Genomic DNA, 23,742 nt, shown 5'->3' on the forward strand with positions numbered 1-23,742 from the left:
CTATTATCCTCCTTTTATAACTGGCAAACTGAAGTTACATAGAATGTAAAAGAGAGGAATTTAGGATAAACAACCACCCTAATCCACTGAGATCCACTGATCAGTTCCATAAAAAGGAGTATAATAGTTACACATAATGTTCTCTCAACAATCACTCTTCTTCTTACATTACTATTTAGCAGAAGCCAATTATTATTTATTGAGTATTGTGACTTCCTCAGTGATGAACGACCTTTATGCTTTCAGTTTCAAGGATTTGATTCTGTTCCTACTCATTGAATAAAAAATATTTCTATTGACTTGAGGAAAGGGTCCAAATCTCAGTTAGACACAGAATTCTATACAGTTATAAAATAAGCTATTGATTAGGGCAAAAAAAAGTGCTCCATTAAACAGCAGATGTATGGCAAGTCTGGACTCCTGTTATCCTGATTTTAGTGACTGTCACTGTGTGAGCGTGCTGGCCCTGAGCTGTAACATGTTGTTCTGCATATAGCCCTGAGGCTCATGTTTTCTAATTAGTCAAAGCCCTCAGCAAAGCAGGGACTGAGCTGTACAGAAGAGGAAGATGAAATGGTATTTCTGTAGACACTACGCAGATTTTGCTGTTGCTGCAAGGAGTTGACTGGCACGGAAACTGCTGGCAGCTGCCAAACCCTTATGCACCAAAGATGCAATTTAGCAGTAGTGTTCCCAAAGGTGTGACCAGTTTTCATTTCAAAACTGCTAGGCAGATTCTAACTGGAGTAACGGGATGTCTTCAACCATAGTAGAAGCATTTTTCATCATTTGAAAACACTATTGAGGAGGTAAATGCTTGTAGCAACAGCGACAAGGCCTTCTACAAGAAATTCAAGCTCTGAGTGGGTTCAAGCCTCATAAAAGCTCAACAAAAGGCTCTTTGATTCAGAAATCATGGTCTAAAGGATATTTGACAGCTATTCAGCAAATTGTCTACATAGGGATACTTCAAACCACCTGAAATAAGTAGCTATCACTACTAGGATCCTAGGCAAGACTCATCTTGCTATAGAGTATCTGGATGGGAGGACCATCTTGGATGTGTTATCATTCTCTTAGACTCTAGACACAACAAATGTACTCTCTGAAAAAAGGGGAAGCAGTTCCATTCTCCACAAAGCCAGCAGAGAAGTGTAGTATGCCTACAAGCTGTGGAGAGGTCTTTAAGTTTCTTTCAGAGGGCTATGGAAGGACCGAGTCTTTCATCAGGACCAAAACATTCCAAAAATCATACTGATGGGTCTGGTGGTATGGCCGCCTTCTTCTGGCTATGAATATCTATGTTGAGGAACATACAGACATGACTGAATAAAGTAAGTTTGCCAGGACTGATATGGCTAGCATTAAAGGCCTGTCTTCTCAAAACAGGATGCAAGAACTTTCCCTCTTTCACCTGTTGTCATAGTGGGACCTGCTGCTCTGGCTTAGGACCAAGAAAGTCACTTCGAAAGAGATGCACATCACACATTGCTGTGGGACTACGAGGAGTGGAAGCAAGCAGCTGTAGCTCTAGGGCTCTTGCACTCACAGCGATTTGCTCTCAGGCAGCTGAGCCTCGTGCTGACTATGGCTTATGGAGTCAAAAGAGCAACAGATGATATACTTGGGATTTACCTCCCAAACCAATATAATAATGTAGACGTCTGCTGCTCTATGCACATGGCCCTTAGAAATGAGGATGAGGCATGAGGAACATTCATTCAGTTTATGATGAGTAGTTTTAGTCACCTGAATTCAATCTATAACTGTAACTTGCATTTTCCTACCAACATAGAAACTGATACACGTGGGGGCGTACTATACTGGGTCAATCACTCTTCTTCTTATATCATATCATCACTGTTTCTGCACCTTCTCAGCATTAGACTCAACTGCAGTCCTCAGACTCCTCTGAACAATGGAAATTAAACTTCTGATCTGTGTATTAGCTGCACAGGAAGATGTGTATTTTCCTCTTTTGGGGAGAGATCAAATACTGGAAAGACAGGTGTATCCTTATGTTAGGATTGTTACAACAATAAAATCACTAAGTTGATCCAAACATTAGCTTTAACATGAACTCAATTCAAATTAAAGTAGCTCCTGTCTCAGGAGTTAATAGCATGTTTGATTTGTAATAACTGCTCCCTGAATATTCAAATTTTCCAAATATTAAAAGTCCACACATGCTGTAGTTGCCAATTGGAAACAATAATGATATCAACTTCAGAGTAGACAGGCTGCAGCATTTCTATTCAGATAATACCTTTTCTTACTTAGAGGATACTTATATCCTACTTCTAGGCCAGCCCAGAGAAAGACCTTGTCAAGTTTAGACCAAAACATCATTTGCTGTGCCCCAAAGCTAGTTCAACTAATGGCTTTATAGATCCAGCTTTCACTGCAGTACTTCCTGCAGCAATTACTATTTAGAGAACTTGCTTTGCAAACAGGAGCGTACTGTTTCATTGAGATAATAGGGCTGTGGGTAGAGATTATTAAAGAGCAATCAGCAAAACAGGATTGGTAATGAATCTGATGAAACTCTCTGTTTGACTTATGATATCTATTTTGGAGCTAAGTACGTGCTTGGTATAATAATGTTACTGATGCCTCATCTCATTTTCTGTTTCAAGAGCTCTATTTCCTGAGCTCAGACAGAGAAAGTTATCAAACTCCTCTTCTTAGATGACAGTGGAGTCTTTTCTGTCGAAGACATTGGTCAAATCAGAGAACTTAGCAACAGCGGCCACTCCTGGTATACAAGTTAGTCTCACCTGGCTTAGGGCTGGATACAGACTAAAACACCCTTTGCAGATATGGTTAGAAAGTGGGTAGGTAATCTTCCATGATCTAGAAAAGTAGATGGCCACTTTGAACTCAACAGTTTTGTAAGGAATGGCTATGAAAGATGCAAATTCATCATACCATGGACATTTGCTTAGTTTTGATGAGATTTCTTTCATAAAACAGGATTCATATTTAAGATGCATGCTTTCAAGGTATTTACAGGTCCTCTTTGTCCCGACACATAAAATAACAGTCTTTCTTAAGTAAAGATAGGTATTAATTACAACAGGAATCACTTGAGATGAAAAAATAGCTTCTCAAAACAGCTTCAGTTCCTTGTTTGGCAAGGACCAAATTCTGCTTCTGGTTCTGTACTGCAGAGACAGGCATTTCAAAGCTAGATAATACTTTGCTAATAAAAATTTCGTCACATGTGGCATTGTATCTTCTGTGACCGATTTACTCAAGATTAGAAAAACATACTGCTATTCCCACTGCTACATATATTGATTCAGGAATTGAGCCTTTTAAGTTGGCTAATTAATTTTATTATATTAACATTTATAATTATGCAACTTACCTAAAGAAATTGAATTAAATCTTTTCCTTTGATGGATAATGGTTGTCAAAAGGATTTTCTTCTGAACAACAGTGCATGATGTTTATTTCTTGTATGCCTCTGAGGAATCAGGAATATTTGCATGGTGTATATGATTACACAGACTACGTATTGATTCAATATTGTAAATCCTATCACTTGTACTAGGGGACGTTTCATCCTACGGTCTCAGTGCTCTATGCCTTGTGTAAGCACAAAGTGACAAACATCTCCACCCTGACAGAATTTGCTGTCTAAACAGTCAAGATGACAAAAACGCGAGATGAAAAAGGACAAAGAGATGGTGCATCCCTCACAAAGCACTCTTGAGGAAGTCTACAGCTCTGTGTGAAAGAATGACTGAAGTATTTTACCCTATGTTTTGTCTTGCAGCTATCATGCAAATTTATTTTAAAATATTATCATATTAAATAGCAACCACTGCAGTATATTGCAATTAAGAATAGATCATCTCCGATAACAACCCAACCTCATTTTGAATGACCCACTCTCATCTTAGTATTACTGATTAAACAAAGTTTAAGAGCAAAGTTTTGATTACCTCTGCTAAATGCCATCATAACCATCTTTTTATGAACGGTACAAAAATTTATAATGATCAGTACTTGTGACCACAGAGATTTTACACATAAACATAAAATCACCTACTATGATACTTGTCTAATGACATTATTAATAAGCACATTTTTGTAACTCTTATTGAGCAAGATGGAAAACAAATCTTCTTTTCAATTTTCTCTATGGTGCACCACAGCAAGCTCTGCTCTAGTACTGACAATACTATTGTCTTTAAAATAATGGCATAAATATATGCCATGCATCAATAAAATGATAGCTTAACATGTATTAGTATACATTGATTATACAATATACCTAAAAAATAACAGCAATGACAAAGAAATGAAATATAAAATTGGAAAGGATGAGAGTTATTTGCAATTCTTTTTTGATTACATTTAGAATTTTTGACAAGTTCCAACCCATGCCCTACTCCATAGCTGGGATCTTGTTGTGGTTTAACCTCAGCCGACAAATAAGCACCACACAGCTGCTTGCTCACTCCCTCCCAGCGGGATAGGGGAAGAGAATCGGAAGGGTAAACGTCAGAAAACTCATGGATTGAGATAAAAACAGTTTAATATTGGAAATAAAATAAAAATAATAAATTGTAATGAAAAGGTAAATAACAAAGAGAGAGAAATAGAACCCAATAAATACAAGTGATGCAAATGAAAACAATTGCTCACCACCAACCGACTGATGCCCAGCCAGTCCCCAAGCAGTGCCTCCCCCGCTAACCTCCCCCTCTAGTTTTATTGCTGAGCATGACGTCATATGGTCTGGGACATCCCTTTGGTCACTTAGGGTCAGCTGTCCCAGCTGTGTCCCCTCCCAGCTTCTTGTGTTCCCGTAGCCTACTTGCTGGTAGGGTGGTGTAAGAAGCAGAAAAGGCCTTGACTCTGTGTAAGCACTGCTCAGCGATAACTAAAACATCCCCATGTTGTTATCAACACTGTTTCCAGCACAAATCCAAACCCTAGTCCCTTACCAGCTACTGTGAAGAAAATTAACTCTATCTCAGACAAAATCAGCACAGACCTGATCATACATTTTCAAAGATGCTACACTTTTTTTTATTTGGTTAAAGATGAAACAAGAAAATTTTGAAAAACAAATTAAAACTGTTTTGCATTCATGAAGTAAATTTTTCAACACATAAAGTCAGGAGAAAGTTTTAGGACAATTCATTTATTTCCAGCAGCCAGATCGCTACATTTTAGGAGAAGACTTCTATGTTTGGCTTAATTTTGTCAAAGGTTGAATATGTTTAATGGGAAACTGGTTGCTACATAATATTTGTTTTCTTTTCCTAATCTTGTGGTGCTCACAGGTCCCAGTCTGGATGGAGGCCCTGTTGTGCTGGACACTGCAGAAACCGACAGAAGGTATTTATTAGCTGCAAGTACTAACACCACAGACAATATATGAACTGAAACATGACATACAAATGACGTAAACAAACGTATGTCTTAGGGAGCCATCATTTGAGAACAGTGGTTACTCTTCTGTCTCACTGATTTCTACTGGAGCTTGGTAGGCTCAGGTCATTTTAGTGTTGGGCTCAAAACTGACACATCCTACGAGTTCCATATTGAAAAATGGCAGCTGAGGAACTCTGCACACTGTATGTGTCTGATCAGATGGCTGGATTTCATACATGAATATATACGCAATTATTTGTATATGGAGTAAAGAAATAGGAATTAAACACAAGTTGTTCAATTTCTCCATCTCGTGATTATTTCAGTAGGCTGGGCTTGACTCTGGGTCCTAAATTGCAGAGCAGGTGCATGCTGCAGTGTGCCCCCATCACCCATGTCAGCACCCCTTTGGGAAAGTGGATTTTGAGCAGGAGATGGTCTGCAGGCATTAATCCTGTAAGCACTTGGGCACCTGAAATCAGGGGTGCAGCTCACACGCAGGCAAGGTGCAATCAGGGTGGGCACCTGGATCCAGGCACTGGGAAGTCCCTGGGTCCCACATTTTGGAAATCGTATTTGTTTTCATCAGTGTCCTAAACCTCAACCATTCTGTGTCAATTTAGGTTATTCTAAGAAATGCTGCAGTAAATTTTCACTCAGTATGTGAATCTTGGTAATAGTGTTGTTGAGTATATGATAATCTAAAGATATACAAAAAATCTTCAGGGAGCTTTAACCTTTTTTATGAAGTCAGGTGATAGCAGTAGAAAAAATAGATTAAGTTTCATGGATAGAAACATTTTTCAGGTCACTTGAGCTACACAAATTGTAAATTTCACCAGGTCTATCATTCATCATTCCTATTTCCTACATTACAATTGCTTTCCTTGCTCCTGGGAGCAAAAATACATGCCAAAACCCCAAGAAAATGTGCAGTTAAATGTTACAAAGTTACTGATTGTGTCAGGACTCAGAAAAGAAGGTGGTACATAAGACCATGAGTCAGAACATCTGGTTTTCCTTTGGCAGAAGGTTTGCCAAGAGCAGCTTCATTTATGTTTCCCCATACAACTTAAAACTAGCCACGCAGAATCAGGAGCTGCAGTCAAGGCCTTATGAGCTCACTTGTCCACAATTCTTAAACTTTTAAACTCTTTATCAATATAAATTATTCCAACAACAGTAAACTTATTTTTTTTCACTTAAACAAGTGTTCTTCCACACTCTTTTACATACACGATTTGATTCATAATGTAATTCAGATTAATCAAATGCTTTAAGAAAATACATTTTATATATATATATAAGTATATATCACACTACTGAGAAGTCTGACTTACTTTGATAACAGATTTTCTGCAATAAGGATCTCAATATCTTTCTTTTCAGCTATTACCCTTTGCATAAAATATTTAAATATTCACCATCTGATAGAGACAATGGGAATAACTGTGGTCTGTCTGGAGGCAAATTATATTTAATTTAATCAAAAAATAGCAAAATACAGCTGTTCAGGATTATTCAGAGCAGAATCTATAGAATATTGGTGTTCTGACATGAAAATATTTTAGTAAAATTTAGGATGAGAATATGTGAATCATTAAATATTTTATTTCATTAGAGTGTTTAAAAACGTAACATTCTCAAAATGGCAACTAATTACATAGAGCATACACTGTTAATGATAAAATGCATGGAAAGGCTGCAAAAGCTCATTAGTGTATGTCTTTGCAGTGAAGGAGAACTCTTGCCTTGAATGACTGTTCTTTACATTTTTATTGCTATCTAGTCTGGTTTTCACAGAATCACAGAATGTTAGGGATTGGAAGGGACCTCGAAAGATCATCTAGTCCAATCCCTCTGCCAGAGCAGGACTACCTAGAACATATCACACAGGAACGCGTCCAGGCGGGTTTTGAATGTCTCCAGAGAAGGAGACTCCACAACCTCTCTGGGCAGCCTGTTCCAGTGTTCGGTCACCCTCACCGTAAAGAAGTTTTTCCTCATATTTAAGTGGAACCTCCTGTGTTCCAGCTTGCACCCATTGCCCCTTGTCCTGTCAAGGGATGTCACTGAGAAGAGCCTGGCTCCATCCTCATGACACTTGCCCTTTCCATATTTATAAACATTAATGACGTCACCCCTCAGTCTCCTCTTCTCTAAGCTAAAGAGACCCAGCTCCCTCAGCCTCTTCTCATAAGGGAGATGTTCCACTCCCTTAATCATCTTCGTGGCTCTGCGCTGGACTCTCTCTAGCAGTTCCCTGTCCTTCTTGAACTGAGGGGCCCAGAACTGGACACAATACTCCAGATGCGGCCTCACCAGGGCAGAGTAGAGGGGGAGGAGAACCTCTCTCGACCTGCTGACCACACCCCTTCTAATACACCCCAGGATGCCATTGGCCTTCTTGGCCACAAGGGCACACTGCTGGCTCATGGTCATCCTGTTGTCCACTAGGACCCCCAGGTCCCTTTCCCCTATGCTGGTCTCCAACAGGTCTGCCCCCAAGTGGTACTGGTACATGGGGTTGTTCTTGCCCAGATGCAGGACTCTACACTTGCCCTTGTTATATTTCATTAAATTTCTCCCTGCCCAACTCTCCAGCCTGTCCAGGTCCCTCTGAATGGCTGCACAGCCTTCCGGCGCGTCAGCCACTCCTCCCAGTTTTGTGTCATCAGCGAACTTGCTGACAGCGCACTCTAATCCCTCATCCAAGTCATTAATGAATATATTGAATAGAACTGGTCCCAGTACCGACCCTTGTGGGACTCCGCTAGACACAGACCACCAACCACCTCTGTCCCATTGACCACCAGTTTTAAATACTTCAAATGACTGGGCATCTCCAATTTAATAAGGCATGCTATTACACAGTCTAGTAAACCTCACTGTCAGAAGTATTACTTGATTTTCAGTTAAAATTTTGCTTTCTTAATTAATCACATCCCTAGTTTCATATTTTTCATATTTCCTTAAGTAAGCCCCTCCATCTTTGGTGCCTGAATTTTTCAAGTGCTTACATAGTTGTTTATGTAAGTATTTGATTATAAAATGCATACAATATTTATAGATCTAGACCAGTATAACTATCAGCCAACTAATGTGTATATACAGCCGTTGGTTGTAAGATTGTATATAGTTAGCTTTTCAACATTTTTTTATACAATTAAATATAAATGAATTGGCACTTTGGAAAACTTACAGAAAACTTTGGAAAATAATGTAAAAATTGTTTTTACTACTTTGTCTATATTTGTTATTAATTGTCCATGAGAACCCAAGAAGATTAGCAGAGTGTTTTGTCTGTGATAGATGTTTCTGGGAACAGGTATATGGGTAGAGCACTCACTAATTACAAGTAAGCCAAAAGAAGAAAATACCTGTGAATAACATTTAGAAACCCCTGTATGTTTGTCCAAATGTAGCAATTTATTCCAGTGCCAGAAATACATGTGTATAAAAGAGAAACTGGAAGTAAAGACCACTCTAGCCTAAACGTGCAGAGGCCTTCCCAATCCTCATTGCCTATGTCTTTATGTCCAGCTGAAGTGCAGGCATGAGAGCAGGCTAAACATCTGTCCTGTTCTTAGGAAGAACCATGCTTAGAATACACATTGATGGACTGGACACTGTGTGCTTGGCCCTCCATATACCAAGTTCATTCCTGCCACGATAAGGTGATACAGAGGTTGTTTTAAGGCTTAGTATTAGGGCTTGATTTTCCTCTGTTAGTGACTCAAACTCCAGTAAGATTTAACGTGGATGGCAGGAGAACATGGGATTGAGTGCAGATTCGAATCACGTTTGACTGACAGTGCATCTAAAACTATAAAGACCTGTCTGCCTCTTACTCACACTGTCATTAAAATTTTTGGTCAGAGAAAAACCTTCATGCCAAACTCCAGACTAGAGAAAGGCAACTAGTTTTCCTAGGAAACACTCCTGTTTCATGACTGTCTGTCCTTATCAACATGAATCAGGACAATTGCCTTGACCTTTCCTATTCCAGGAGACCATGATAGCTGTTGTATCCATGAAAATCCATGGAAACATGGGTTTCTCCATCAGAGGCTAAAAAAAGCTATGAATAATCTTCGGCACATGACTGTTCCTGGTGTTATGATAATGTAGCATAACCTGAATGATACCATAACTCAATTTATGTGGGGTTTTGGAACAAGATTTCCTATTGCATCAGAAATGGTAATCATCTGATCAGGTGCATTTTTCATACAAGAGTTTTAGAGTACTACCATGACAATCCATGAAATTCAATAGTGTCCTAAAAGTTTTGGTCCAAGTCTTCTCTGGTTATAGTGTAGACACAATGCATTAGTATTATGGGTGAAGATCTGAGGATGTGAGTACTAATTCTCTATGCGACAGCAGGATAAGACAGCTAAAGCCTGTTCTATTCAGAAGAAAACGTGAAGTCAGTCTCATGAACTTAGTTTTCTCTAAGGAATATAAAGATAATGGAAAACTAAAGATGCAAAAAACCCCAACAAAACCCTAGAAATCACTAGTCCGCAGCAATGCAAGCAAAAGATTATAGTTCTGAAATCGTATCAGTTATGTAACAAACTGAGAAGCCAAATACCTCTTGTTAATGTCTCCTACTGAGCAGCTAATCTCTATAAAGCTTTCAGATGCTCAGTGTTGTATAAAACATTTTTATACAGATTAGCTGAACACTGTCCAACTTTTCCAAATTGTTTGCTGGTCATGCAGCCTTCCACAGCCAGGTCAATATGGAATTTTTATGTCAGGCAATTTGTATGGGAGACACTTGTCCTGGTTTGGCCCAAACCAGGCCAATTAGTCTTAGAGAAACCAAGGTCACTGCTAAATTCCTCACTGCTTACAGGTGAGGAGCCGGGGGGGCGGTCGTACCTGCAGGGAGGAGCAGACAGGGCAGGTGACCCAGGATTGACCAACAAGGTATTCCATCCCATACACGTTATTCTCACTTTCCTATTTATCACTAACCCACTGCCTCCTGGAGGTGGGGCCCAGGAGGGAGGGGCCCTCCTGTCTTCCCCTGATTGGTACCAGCTTTGCCAATTCTCCAGTTAAAAGCCTGCAGGTGTGATGGCAGAGGAGCTACTACATTTTCCCCTCTGTCCTTGCTGGGGGGAGCAACTCTGCCTGAGGAGGATTTCCAAGCTCTCAATCTTGGTTTTGTATATGTTTGTATATATTTGATTATTTCTATTATTCTTATTATACTCTTTTTCATTACTATAGTTTATTAAAACTGTTTTAACTTTCCAACCCATAAGTCTCTCTCCCTTTTCCCTTTCCCTTAGGGTAGGGGGGGAGAGGGTTAACAGAGAGCATCTGCCACCAGGTTAATAGCTGGCCCAGCTTTAAACCGTGACACACTGAAATTCTTTAAGAATTAAATTCCAAAATATAGAGCCTCGAAAGTCCTTCTCAGTTGTCCAACAAACCTAGACATACTAATATTCTTGCAGTTAAGTTAGCTGATCATCACTGGACATGAACACAAAATTTCATACGTGACCGTCTTATGAATAAAGTCTACAAGGATAAAGAGTGGTCATGTGAAGAGGTACGAATGTCCTTTTACCTAAGAAGAAGTGGTTGCAGGACTCAACTGGGTTGCTGCAGTCCCAGACTAAAATTCCTCTTTCCCTGGGAAAATCTGATCTCATATCTTCTCCCAGAGATCCATGCTCTAATCAACAGGTTATAGTACATTTGATGTTGGGAATCTTTTACTCTCTCTTTTTTTAGTTTGTTCTACTTCATATAAATTAATTAAATACTAATTGGAGCAGAAGCTACCACAGAGGCTTCTGTCTCCAAGGTAAGTGCTGTAATCATCTGACAGCTAAAGCATGTGTTATCTCCAGCCCAATAAAAAAAATCAGTTATTCCATATAAATCAAAACAGTCTCAATTAGAAAGACACAGAAATGCTCAATTCTATAGTCTAGACCACAATAAGGGTTTGGAAAAGAACATTGAGAGTAAGGAGTATTCTTTCATTCAATATATTCAATATTTTTCTAGTTAAATATTTTAGGATCTGATAGTGTCTAGAAGGATGAATTTTCATCTCATATGATAGCATCTAGTCTAGTATAACTGATGGCCTTGAAATTAAAGTGCTATAAGAGTCAGTAGACCATTTTAAAATTGCGCAGCCATTTTAATCAATTAAGACAACAAGGTAAAAGATGAAACTAATGTATTTTTTCCTATGAAGCATGTCTCTTTGCTTTGTCAGAAGCATAAAAGATTAATAATGAGTTTTTCAGAGGAAATCACTAGTGTAATATTATTTACAGAAAAAAAAAAAGTCTGTCTTGGCAACATCAGATGGCCAACCACAAGACAAAACTTCTTAAAAACAAAAATGATACTAAAGTTTGTCAATATCTCCTGTTGGGAGGCTCAAAACTGGAGACTCTATTATATGCGTGTCTAATGAGCGCTGTGTAAAAGGAGATAATCACTTCCCGTGGTCTCTGCCTCTGCCCCTGATCACACAGCCCAGGAAGCTCTTGGCCTTCGTTGCTGCCAGGGTCACTGCTGGCTCATGCTCAGCTTGCTGCCCACCAACCCACAGGACCTTCTCCACAGAGCTGCCCCCAGCCAGGCAGTCCCAGCCTGTGCTGGTGCCAGAGGCTCTTCCTTTCCATAAGCAGGACTTTGCATTTGTCCCTCTTGAATTTCATAAGGTTGGACCATGCCTCCAGCCTCTCTAGGCTCCTCTAAATGTCAGCCCAAGCCTTGAAAGTACTGAATGGTACATGCAAATTGGTATCATCTGCAAACTTAGTGAGCAAGCACTCTGTCACCTCTTCTAAGTCATTGATAAAGTTGTTAAAAAGGCCCAGTCCCAGGATAGATCCCTGCAACACTTATTACTGGCCTCCATGTAGAGTACAACACATTAGTAACTAACTTCTGAGCCTGACTATCCTGTCATTTCTTTTATTCGTCTGGTTGTCCACCCTTCATGGCTGTAATGTCCTAACTGGGGTACAAGAATATTGTCGGAGACTGTCAAAAGCCTTGCTAAATGACATTTTGTGCCCTCTCATTATCTATAAATCCAGATATTTTTATCATAGAAGGTAATCATATTGGTCAGGAATCATTCACCCTTGGTAAATCCACGCTGATTGTTCCCCATTACCTTATTCTCCTTCATGGGCCTTGAAATGTCTTCCAAGAGGACTTGCTCCATCATTTTCCTGGGACTGAAGTGAGGCCAAGCAGGCCATAATTCACTAGACTGACCTTTTGGCCTCTTTTTTTGAAAACAAGTGCAACACTTGTGTTCCCCCAGTCACTGAGGATCTCCCGTCTCCACAACCTTTCAAACGTGGCAGAGGGTGACTCTGCAAGAGAATCATAAAGTTCTCTCTGTACCCATGGATGCAGCCCATCTTGTTGCCATTGTTGTCCCTCGGAAGTCTTAACTAAAGCTAAGCTTTGGCTTTCCAGACACAGGAAGCCTGACACATTTCCTGGCCCAGACAATGTTTCTAAACTACTTCTTTGTAGCCTGTCATTGCTTCCAACTCTTCTATGCCACTTTTTACACTGGAGCTCCATCACAAGTAACCTGTCTAGCTAAGCCAGGCTACTTATCTTCTCAAGTATCAGAATAGATCATTCCTGCATTTGGAGGATACTGTCCTTAAGCACCTGCAAGGTTTCTTGAGTAACTTTACCCTTCAGATCTGCCTCCCATGGGAACCCATGAGTAACAGATCCAGCTCTGTGCCACCCTTAGCTCTCCTATCCAGTATACATACCCAGAAGTTATCCCTGACAGTGTCTAGAAACTTTCACTGCTTCCATCCTGCCATGTTTGTCCTCTCAGCATATGTCAGGGATGTAAAGTTCCCCTCTTTCAGACCTATTGGACCCTTTAGAATTGTTCACAGCACTTCTGACATCCTCACCCTGTTGCAGCCCTAAATCCCTTAAGATTCTTAGTTTCTAAACTCTTAGGACTAGTGATACGGGAAAACAGGCCAAGAGTTAAAAACATCTTGGGATGAGAAGGCAGGGAGACATAACAACAGGCCCGAAGTTCTGCTAACAAGCGAAAATGTATAGATAAGAGGAACTGCTGGTACACAAACGGTCTTGCAGTTTAGAAGCTTAGCCAACTCAGCATTCTAGGACAAAGGTGGACAGTACACAGTGAAGAAGACTACGAGCCTTCATCCTGAAGACCCCCATAGACAACCACCAGATAACAGTGTGCAAGTGCCAGAAGGAGGAGGCTTATGATAATGACTTCCTGGAAATAATTACCATAGTCACACCTATTCCCAGAACTAATTGTAATAACCCAACCCATATTAATGAATATGCATATTTTGTATAATAAATAGATGCTTACTTTGTGGTCCGGTGTGCAAGTTTGGAGGTGAGATCCCCCTTGCACCCAGCGCTGTAATAAACATACCTGCTTTATAACCCTTTAATGAGTTATAGAGTTTGATTCCGTGTTTCACTAGCAGTCCCCTTTAGGTCTCTCAGAAAGCCTCAATACATTAAAAACAAAATCTGGAATTTCCATTTCATGCAAAATGTTGATATTTTATGTACAGGGAAAAAAAAATCCAACCTCCAGTTTTTTCAAAATTTCTGATTTTCATGCAAAACTAATTCTAGTTTTAAATTACTCTATTTCACCTTATTCACCACACTCAAGGCATAATTATTTGATCCTGTCTTCTCTAAACAGCTGATATAATGAATACACCACTTTCTTCTCCCACCCCCCCCAAAAACTTGAGACCTTGTCCTTCTGAACTCTAGGAGGGAAAAAGAAAAAAAAGAATGAGAATTATCTGATACCTGCTAATCAATCTGCACAACTTGGGGATACTCATAGGTTATATTATTGGGGCAGTATGAGAAAAGGAATATATTCTCTGTTCGTGTTGTTCCCTTTTAGTCTAGATTTTGAAATGAAATGAAATGAAATGAAATGAAATGAAATGAAATGAAATGAAATGAAATTCTGTCCAATTTAGTCATGTTCATTTAATGCTGAAGGCCTCTCAAACAACGGAGTTTAGATAAGTCTCTGTCTTTCATCATCCTTCCAAATTTCTACAAGGAGATTAAAATGTATTAATCTTGCAGTGTGTCTACTTCTGGTTCGCGTTCTCCTTTATCAGCTTAGCTTGTTTGCTAGTATTTGTCACACTGTCTGTTTTTTTGGGTTGAGACAGAAGATGTGTGCATGGATTAAATCTATGCCAGAGCTTGAAGTTCTGTTCATAGTTTCATTATTATTTTAATCTGGATCTATGAATAGACATACCATGTGATTTTTGTACACTACAAGTTACTATTCAATGGAAGATTTAAGGACGCTTTACAGAAAAGATCTGAGGTCTAAATAACAATTTTGTCAGCTTTGAGTGTGCTCATGAAAAGGGTGTGCTATAGAACTATGCCAATCGATCACTAAAGCACCAACAACTCTGTGCACTATACTGCAAAACTGTTTTCCTAATAAAACTACATATTACAATAATGTTTAATGTTTTCCTTGAGCATAAACTCTCTTCAGAACTGTACTATAAAAATACCTTTTTAAATGTTTATCACGTTTTTTTCTAAATATATTTATCAACCTTAGAAAGAATACAACTTGTTTCTTGTATTATTTTACAGAGAAACAGTTGTTAATATTTTATTAGCTATTATTATTCAAGTATTGTTAACAGGGATAACATTTTAGTGCATTTTTTTAAAACTAGGAACAAATACTTTTAAAGTATTAGGTAAAAATACAATATCTATTATTAATATTAAACATAGTAAGTAGTATAATTCTATATAATACACTTAGAATACATAATTAATAAATATAAACAGTATAATCACAGCTGACAGACTAATGTTTGCCAAATAACTGACAACTGCATAGGATAATATTACACAATTACTTTTAAACTCTTCCTGATAATGGGAATGTTTAATTGGATAAGTAGGATATATATGAATCAACTGACTTCCTAAAAAGCAAATAGTTGTCAAGCTTGGAACTCAAGAACCCTAAAAATCTATTCCTGAGAATATACTATTGCCTCTCTTTCCAAACAGTAACCAAAAACTTGGAGGCATAAATGCTTAATTCCATCAGGAAAAGGATTTGATGATAGTCTTGGTTACTTCTATGACTGTTACCCTCATTCTTTACAAACAGTATTTCCTTAGACACAGGAAAGGACCGTAATGCTTCAATTACACTTGCAGACTTTGAACATGCAGTTAACCTCTATACTCTTTCTTAGACTTTTCTTAGAGGCTAGCAGTGCTTCTCTGGATGATATTTCTGGTATTTTTAGAGTTACTTCCTGTCTTGACAGATATACTCTATTAAAAAAACACCCAGTGAAAGAAGGTCTCCCTTCTTAATGACCTCACACATACTCTTGCTAAGGATTGTAACATACACCTGTATTTTGCACAAATATTCTTATAGTTGATACTTAGCTGAAATACAGATATTTCCCTAGAATTATCCCAAATACATGAAAGCATTGCAGTTAAGTCACTATTTAACCAGCTGTGTCAGAAATACAGATTCTTTAACAGAGAATTAGGAAAACCTTTATAACCATGGCATTCATAGTCCACCCTGTGAAAGAATGTAAGCCTGCACTACTTGAGCTGTTTTTCCACTACTCTTGTTGCCAAGGCAGGACACTGTGCCTCAGCAGATCAAGGCATTTGATGCCTTCCTCACAGATAACTAGTAGGAGATATGAGTTCCTAGAAGTGGAGTTTCTGATGCTATTTTTTTAGTCCTGACTGATATTAGAGAAGAAATACCCACTTTCATACAAAGAACCTGAACCAACAGAAAATAATTTCTAAAAGTCCTTAAAAATATAAACCCAAGCCACACAGAAAACAATTTTAAGTTATTCATGTTCTCTGTGATTCATGATGTGCAGTCACTAGGTGCCCATCTTCTATGTGAATTGCACAACAGAAAAATTATACGTGATCTAAGATGTTCTGCATTGTAATCTGTATGACAGTAACAGTGCTGAAAAGAATTTATGTGGGGGAAGAAATGATGGGAATTCAAGCACTAGTAACTATATTAGTAAGAAGCACTTAAAATTAACCTACTTTCTTTATAGTAAGAGAAAGAAGAGTATAGAAATGCTTCTATGAAGATAAAATGGCCTTCATTTAGTGACAGAGGCTCAATAATGATAGATAATGGGAACTTTAATACAACAGTTTCTTTAGTAGCAGGGGCAGAGCTGTAGGAATTTACTATTATTGTTGTTCTTGTAACAAGTATATTCAAATAATCTGTGTATCACAACTGCATGTTAGGAACAAATTAGCTTAGCTTCCATATTCACTGATGCATTTTACTGCATTCTGACTAAAGCTACATCTCGCAGAGTTCTGAAAGTTACCCTTTAATCTACTACATGCAAAAATTACATTATAAATATTAAAATATATGACAGTGGAAAGTTATTAAATTTATTCCTGAATAATACAGCTGCTTAGCCTCAAGCACAAAGTAGTAATAATTACCTCTGGGCTGTAATTAATTGAGCAAATAAATTGTTAAATTTTAGATGCTGATAAACAGGAGAAGGAAGCTAAGAAAAAACAGCAACTGTCAGCAATATTTTAGCACTAAGGAATTCTGTATGAGATAAAATTACAGCAAACACATCTATAAAATATAAACTAAACAGAGACTAAGAGACAACAGCAAAATACATTCTCTTAGAATGGTTAGAATTCACCTCAATGTAAGGTATCAACAACCTCAGTATTTTAAAGATTATTACCAACACAGAAATTACAGATCAGGAAGTATGTTTAAAGATAGATATTTCTTATATACTTTCAACCAAAGTACAAATTACAGTTGAGAAGGAAGAAAAAAGAACCGTCTATTACATACGGGGAAGCTGATGTGCATACAAAATAAGTGAAGTCGTGAGGCAGGGAAGAGAAAAGGATATGAAAAGAATGGAAAATTAAAAGAGGACACTTACTGGGGAAAACCACATCACTTTAAGAATCCAAATTGTCAAAGAAAAATTCACAACTAGGATGATAAGCAGGAGGAGAACAAACAGGTAGAGGCAACGCTTTCTCCAGCCATAAATTCCAATTTTGTAGACATATTCATTCTTCGGCCTCTCTAGGCTAGTGCCTGGTGTTGTTGTAGTGTATTGTTCACGTATCATCTGCTATGTAAAGAACAAAAGGGACTGTTTAGTTCTTTGAGTTAAATTAAAATATTTATATAAAAACCCAAGGAAAATATGAAGATATAATTGTAATAGCAAGTTACTAGAAACTAGAAACTCTTATGAAGCTTTACCTGGAAAGCATTTTCATCATGTCCCATTTAAATTACACTTACGTCTTACTTTTTGGTACACACAATGTGATGTTTTAATACATGAACTGCATCAATCGCCATTTTCAGGAGGCTTAAATTTATTTTATCCTATATAGAATGGCAACACTTTCCTCCCATTTTTCTTAATATTCTAATTTTCCCATCACAAAATATTTCATAGGATCATATAATAATCTGTGGCTCACAGAACAATATTATCTTACTGTAAAAATAGTTACAAGTGGTAACAGTACCTTGTCAGCACAGGTTTAAAAACACTTCTACATATTCTTTCCTCAAGTCAGTAATAAAATGCATTCTTTGAGTTGCAAAACTTAACTGTGTATCACTGGAATGCTAAAATATGTTAAGCTTCAGAATCTGTATATAAAGAAATTAAATGGTTCTTAAGAATGTAAAGGAAATAATGATTTCTCAATTTATCAGATATTCATATTTAAAGATATATTAGCAATAAAGACATTACTTACTGTGTTTAAACACCTTCCTTCACTTTATATTACAGTTCTTAAAGAACCACTCTATGAATTTAAAGAAATATTACCAGATTGCACTTCCTTAAAACATGAGGATATTCACTAACTTCTACCTTTACAGCACACAGATCACCAACAACTCAAACCATTCATTAACGCTTACTATTTCAGCCAAGAGAATAAAATCTCAGCAGCTGAAACTGCTTATCTAGGACAACAGTGGGCAACACCTGTCTCATTTCCACTGCTATAAAATGAAAAAAACCCACCACAACCATGGATGTCAAAAAGAAAATAGGTATTGTAAGTTCAAGCACTTCCCCTGAGCCTGGTATATCCACAGGCATCTTATATCCAAAAACTGGTCAACTTTCCTACAATACAGTGTTCCCAAATGAGAATGCCTTCAGACAGGTTTCACACAAGGTCTCCTTTCAATTCTGAATTTACAGATCACTGTGCTCTGCTCACACAACTTTCAAAACGTGGTTAAATTACATCCTTGCCCAGCTGATGAATTACTCTAAGTTGTTAAAGAAGCTCTTTTCGTGTCTCCTGCAAAGCCATCCTGTGTCTGTAATAAGCTTGTGGCTCTCAGTTCTAACCCTCATCTTTAGAAATATGTCATTGTTTGTTCCTGTAGCTTCCTATCGAATTACAAGACAGAAACGCAATATAAGTTTACAATTGAACAGAATTTAATGCGTTATCTCTTTGCATATATGCAGTATTCATCTTATTTCTGCACTTCCACCCAAAAATCTTTTGATTTGTTGCTTATGTTAAGAATGAGACTTGATCATCAGCAGTTCGTAATGTAACCATGCTACAGCCATGATGGTACAATATTCTAATTAATTTTTGCTATCAGTCTCAGTTGCTCATGATACTGTGTATATAAATCTTTTCATCTGCTGAAAATAATGAACATAGTATAATGATTTATTAGTGGAGAATCATGGATTCTGAAATAACTTGGCTTAACATTACTGCAAAACATTGTGTATTTACAAGATGTTACTTAATATTCACCACATAAACTATGGTTGTTTAAAACTATCAGATTATATTTTTCAGTTCCATGTATTACTCAAGCACCTAGTATTGATTATATGATACTGTTTATATATGAGTTGCTACTATTTTTTTTCTGTTTTCCCGCTAAACATCATATAACAAACTGTATCACTCACATAGAAGTTGCCCTTTATCTTAAACCTCCTTTACCATGCTCTGCCAAGTAAGACAAATTTGGACATTTATACATACAACGGGCTTCACAAAATGCTTAGAAAAACCTTTACCCTTACTTCCACACAGACTTCTCCCAAACACTGTAACTTACAGGATAGGATGCAGTAACTGTTATCTGGTGACACAAACAGATATACTTGGAGAAATAAGCCATGCAGTTCTTGCTCAAGTATAGTACAGCTATTTAATACCCTAACATAGGGTGTCCTCCAAGTTTCTTACTGTTTCCTTCATTACACATACTTGTTAAGTGTCAGTATAACAAGAAACAAGATAGATGACAGCTACAGAAACTTCTGTAGCAACAGAAGCTCCCGTCACAAGACAGACTGCTTTTTTTTTTTTTCCTAAGAACACTTAAAAGGTTATTTCAATAGGGCTGTGGGAAAATGGGACCATTCTTCAGAAACTGCACAGTCTCATGAAGTTAGCTGAGCCTTCAACAACAAATCTCTAGCTGTGGCATCTAAGCTTTGCCTGTTCCTTGTGTTGCTGTCCATTACATCTTCAAGGTAAATTTCGCAGTAGAAATACGATTTGATAAAGAGTAAATTAATTCTCAGATCTTCATGTTTTTACGTCACCCTCATCACAGTGGTCTCTCAGGTTGGGATTCATCTCACAATGTTAGAGACCAACAACTTAGCCTTCAATATATGAGCGAGTCAACCTGGAGTCCCTTTATGGTCAATGGAGGTAAACCTAACCCTGCAGGGAATTATTTATGTGACTTATTTTAGATGTATACTTTAGATATCCAATGAACTGCACCTTCGATATGTTTAACTTCTCTCCACAAAAAGACTTAAAGAGAGCCTGGATGACTTTTTCATATGTACATACCTACACGTTTTAGACATGAGCATTTGGTCAAATTAATTCCAATCAGAATGATTTCCAGAAGCATGTAATTTAACAAGAAGATAGTATTCTTTTTATTCCTGTTCTCCTCTGTTTGATTTTTTACCCTGTTGTAAAATGTTTATTGTGTGAGTTGAGGGTTTTATATATAATGTATTATGTACTGATGTTTAATGAGGCAAGGTCAAAATCCATTACGCATTTCACCAAAAAGCCTACGAGTTTTGTGATTGTTTTCAGCCCTTCAGAAATTCCACAGGGGACATCTCCCAGTGCAGTGTTGTTTCCTGCACAAATTATTTTTTCCTGACAGAAAACAGTTCTGTTGTTCCTGAGCATTATTAATACTGCCAAAAATTGCTTTGGTCCTAGTAAATGGGTGATGCTGGCCTAGACAATTGACTGCTTTGAAAAGGATTAAGTTTTCTACTTAATATTTAATGATTTTTAAGAGAATTAGTGGCCCAGTACCAAGTAATTACAGGGGAAATCCTTTAAGAATTGATAGTGTTGGACTGTTTCTTCTGGAAGAATCAACTTTCCATATTACTGACTTACATGTTCATGAGCTGAAATCACACAGAAGAACAATCTCAGACCTGTCTGCAGAAGTCAGAGAGAAATTCTTTTATAGGTTTGGGCTGTTTTACGAAGCTGGGCTGAAAGGAAAGCATCAGACAGGCAGATCTCATAACTGGCTGGTGAAGTCTGCCAGGGTTCTCCTGTTCAATATCTTTATAGATGATCTAGACGTAGGGATTGAGTGCACCCTCAGTAAATTTGCAGATGACACCAAGCTGGGTGGGAGTGTCGATCTGCTGGAGGGTAGGAAGGCCCTACAGAGGGATCTGGACAGGTTAGATAGATGGGCTGAGACCAACAGCATGAGGTTCAACAAGAACAAGTGCCGGGTCTTACACTTTGGCCACAACAACCCCATGCAGCTCTACAGGCTGGGGGAAGAGTGGTTAGAAAGCGGCCCGGTGGAAAGAGACCTGGGGGGGCTGATTGACAGCCAGCTAAACATGAGCCAGCAGTGTGCCCAGGTGGCCAAGAAGGCTAATGGCATCCTGGCTTCTATTAGGAATAGTGTAGCCAGCCAGCCTAGGGAAGTGATCGTCTCTCTGTACTCGGCACTGGTGAGGCCGCACCTTGAGTACTGTGTCCAGTTCTGGGCCCCACACTTCAAGAAAGATGTTGAGGTGTTGGAGCGAGTCCAGAGGAGGGCGACCAAGCTGGTGAAGGGTCTGGAGGGTCTGACCTATGAGGAATGGCTGAGGGAGCTGGGGTTGTTTAGCCTGGAGAAGAGGAGGCTCAGAGGTGACCTTATTGCAGTCTACAACTACCTGAAGGGAGGTTGTAGTGAAGTGGGAGTTGGCCTCTTCTCCCAGGCAACTAGCGATAGGACAAGAGGACATAGCCTCAAGCTTCGCCAGGGGAGGTTCACGTTGGACATTAGGAAGAATTTCTTTTCAGAAAGGGTTATTAGACATTGGAATGGGCTGCCCAGGGAGGTGGTGGAGTCACCATCTCTGATGTGTTTAAGAAAAGACTGGACATGGCACTTAGTGCCATGGTCTAGTTGACACGGTGGTGTCAGGGCAATGGTCGGACTTGATGATCCCAGAGGTCTCTTCCAACCTGATTTATTCTGTGATTGAACTAAGAGTTTTAGAAGGAAAACAAGAGATCCTTAGTACTATGATGAAAAATGTGATTTGTAAATGAAATAACCATGAAACTGTAAGTTGGTTGTGTAGGAGCACACTAAACAGACACCATGAAGGAAGTGGTTACTTAGACACCTGGGTGTACAGAAGTTGGTTGGAGAAGCAAGAAGTTTGCACAATGAACAATGACTTCAGTAACTTTTATCTTTACTTTCTTTTACAAGAAAGCGGCACATAGTGATGAACTACAGAGAGTAAGAAGAGTCCTGGCAACTTAAAGTGCAGATAAAATGGCAATTTACTTTCACAATGAAAATTCTGACATCATTCAAATGGGCCGTGAAAACATGTATTATTTGGATCATGTCAGCAGTACCATAATAATAAAAAAATCTACTTCATTGTAAGTGGAATTTCTTGGTGTTCTTACACAGAAGCCAAATAGGATTAAGGTCAACTACTCACATATTCCTTGCGGAATGTGGCCATAATTCAAGGGATCAAGCTCTGTCATGGTAGTTTCCTATCTGAAAGTATTTTCCAATTGTCATCATCCAAGCTGGTGAAGGGTCTGGAGGGTCTGACCTATGAGGAATGGCTGAGGGAGCTGGGGTTGTTTAGCCTGGAGAAGAGGAGGCTCAGAGGTGACCTTATTGCAGTCTACAGCTACCTGAAGGGAGGTTGTAGTGAAGTGGGAGTTGGCCTCTTCTCCCAGGCAGCTAGTGATAGGACAAGAGGACATAGCCTCAAGCTTTGCCAGGGGAGGTTCACGTTGGACATTAGGAAGAATTTCTTCTCAGAAAGGGTTATTAGACATTGGAATGGGCTGCCCAGGGAGGTGGTGGAGTCACCATCTCTGGATGTGTTTAAGAAAAGACTGGACATGGCACTTAGTGCCATGGTCTAGTTGACAGGGTGGTGTCAGGGCAACGGTTGGACTCGATGCTCCCTGACGTCTCTTCCAACCTGGTTGATTCTGTGATTCTGTGATCTGTTTTACTGGGATCCATTTTTATCCAATTACTTCTTGCCCATTTGCTGATTTAAAACAGATACTGAATGCTGATTAGCTGCCATAAGATTTGTCACAGATTTTAAATGACAGATGTAACTTGTGAATTACTTGTACACTGCAGATATTTAGACCATGTGAGATTTTCTCATGTGTTCAGGGGTTACTTGTTAAGTGTTGCACATAATGCTTGAAATTCATGCCCATAGGAATACACACATGAGCTGCCGATGAAAGAGCTGTATGTTCTTTACATTGTGTTACTAAAGCTGTCCTCTAAAAATACATAGCCATGACAGAACATTTTCTTGTATCTATTCCATCTTTTTCATATATTTTTTATATTTTCATATAGATTTTTTATATTTTTTATATTTTCATATAGATTTTTATATACCTAGATATTGAAAAACTGTCCATCAATAATGTTACTGTTGGATTTAAGTTAGTTTGGGCATCAAGTTCAAAGAGCTATTCTGATAGCACTGGAATATTCAATTAAGACAGCTGTGTTTTGAAGAAGGAATTTGCAAACTTATCAGTAAGCCTGCTTGGGAAAGCAAGCCTGAGCAGAAGCTTGTTAATCGCTTTATTTTCAGGAATAATTTATCTGTAGGAATTACTGAAGACAGAATACAATTTCAATTAAAATAAGCA

At 38.4% G+C, this 23,742-nt stretch overlaps 1 protein-coding gene across 6 annotated transcripts in view; it reads right to left on the reverse strand.

Moving 5' to 3' along the window:
• Positions 1-23,742, reverse strand: part of SGCG (sarcoglycan gamma) — a 180,088-nt gene that overhangs the window by 62,808 nt on the left and 93,538 nt on the right. For 4 of the 6 annotated variants that reach the window (XM_068425439.1, XM_068425433.1, XM_068425435.1 and 1 more), the window contains one exon: positions 17,439-17,636. In XM_068425439.1, the coding sequence (XP_068281540.1) occupies positions 17,439-17,636 (198 nt within the window). The remainder of the gene's footprint in view (positions 1-17,438; positions 17,637-23,742) is intronic. The other 2 variants (XM_068425434.1, XM_068425436.1) reach the window with 1 other exon arrangement.

The sequence above is a fragment of the Nyctibius grandis genome, chromosome 2 (assembly GCF_013368605.1).
Source record: "Nyctibius grandis isolate bNycGra1 chromosome 2, bNycGra1.pri, whole genome shotgun sequence".
Taxonomy (NCBI): Eukaryota; Metazoa; Chordata; class Aves; order Nyctibiiformes; family Nyctibiidae; genus Nyctibius; species Nyctibius grandis.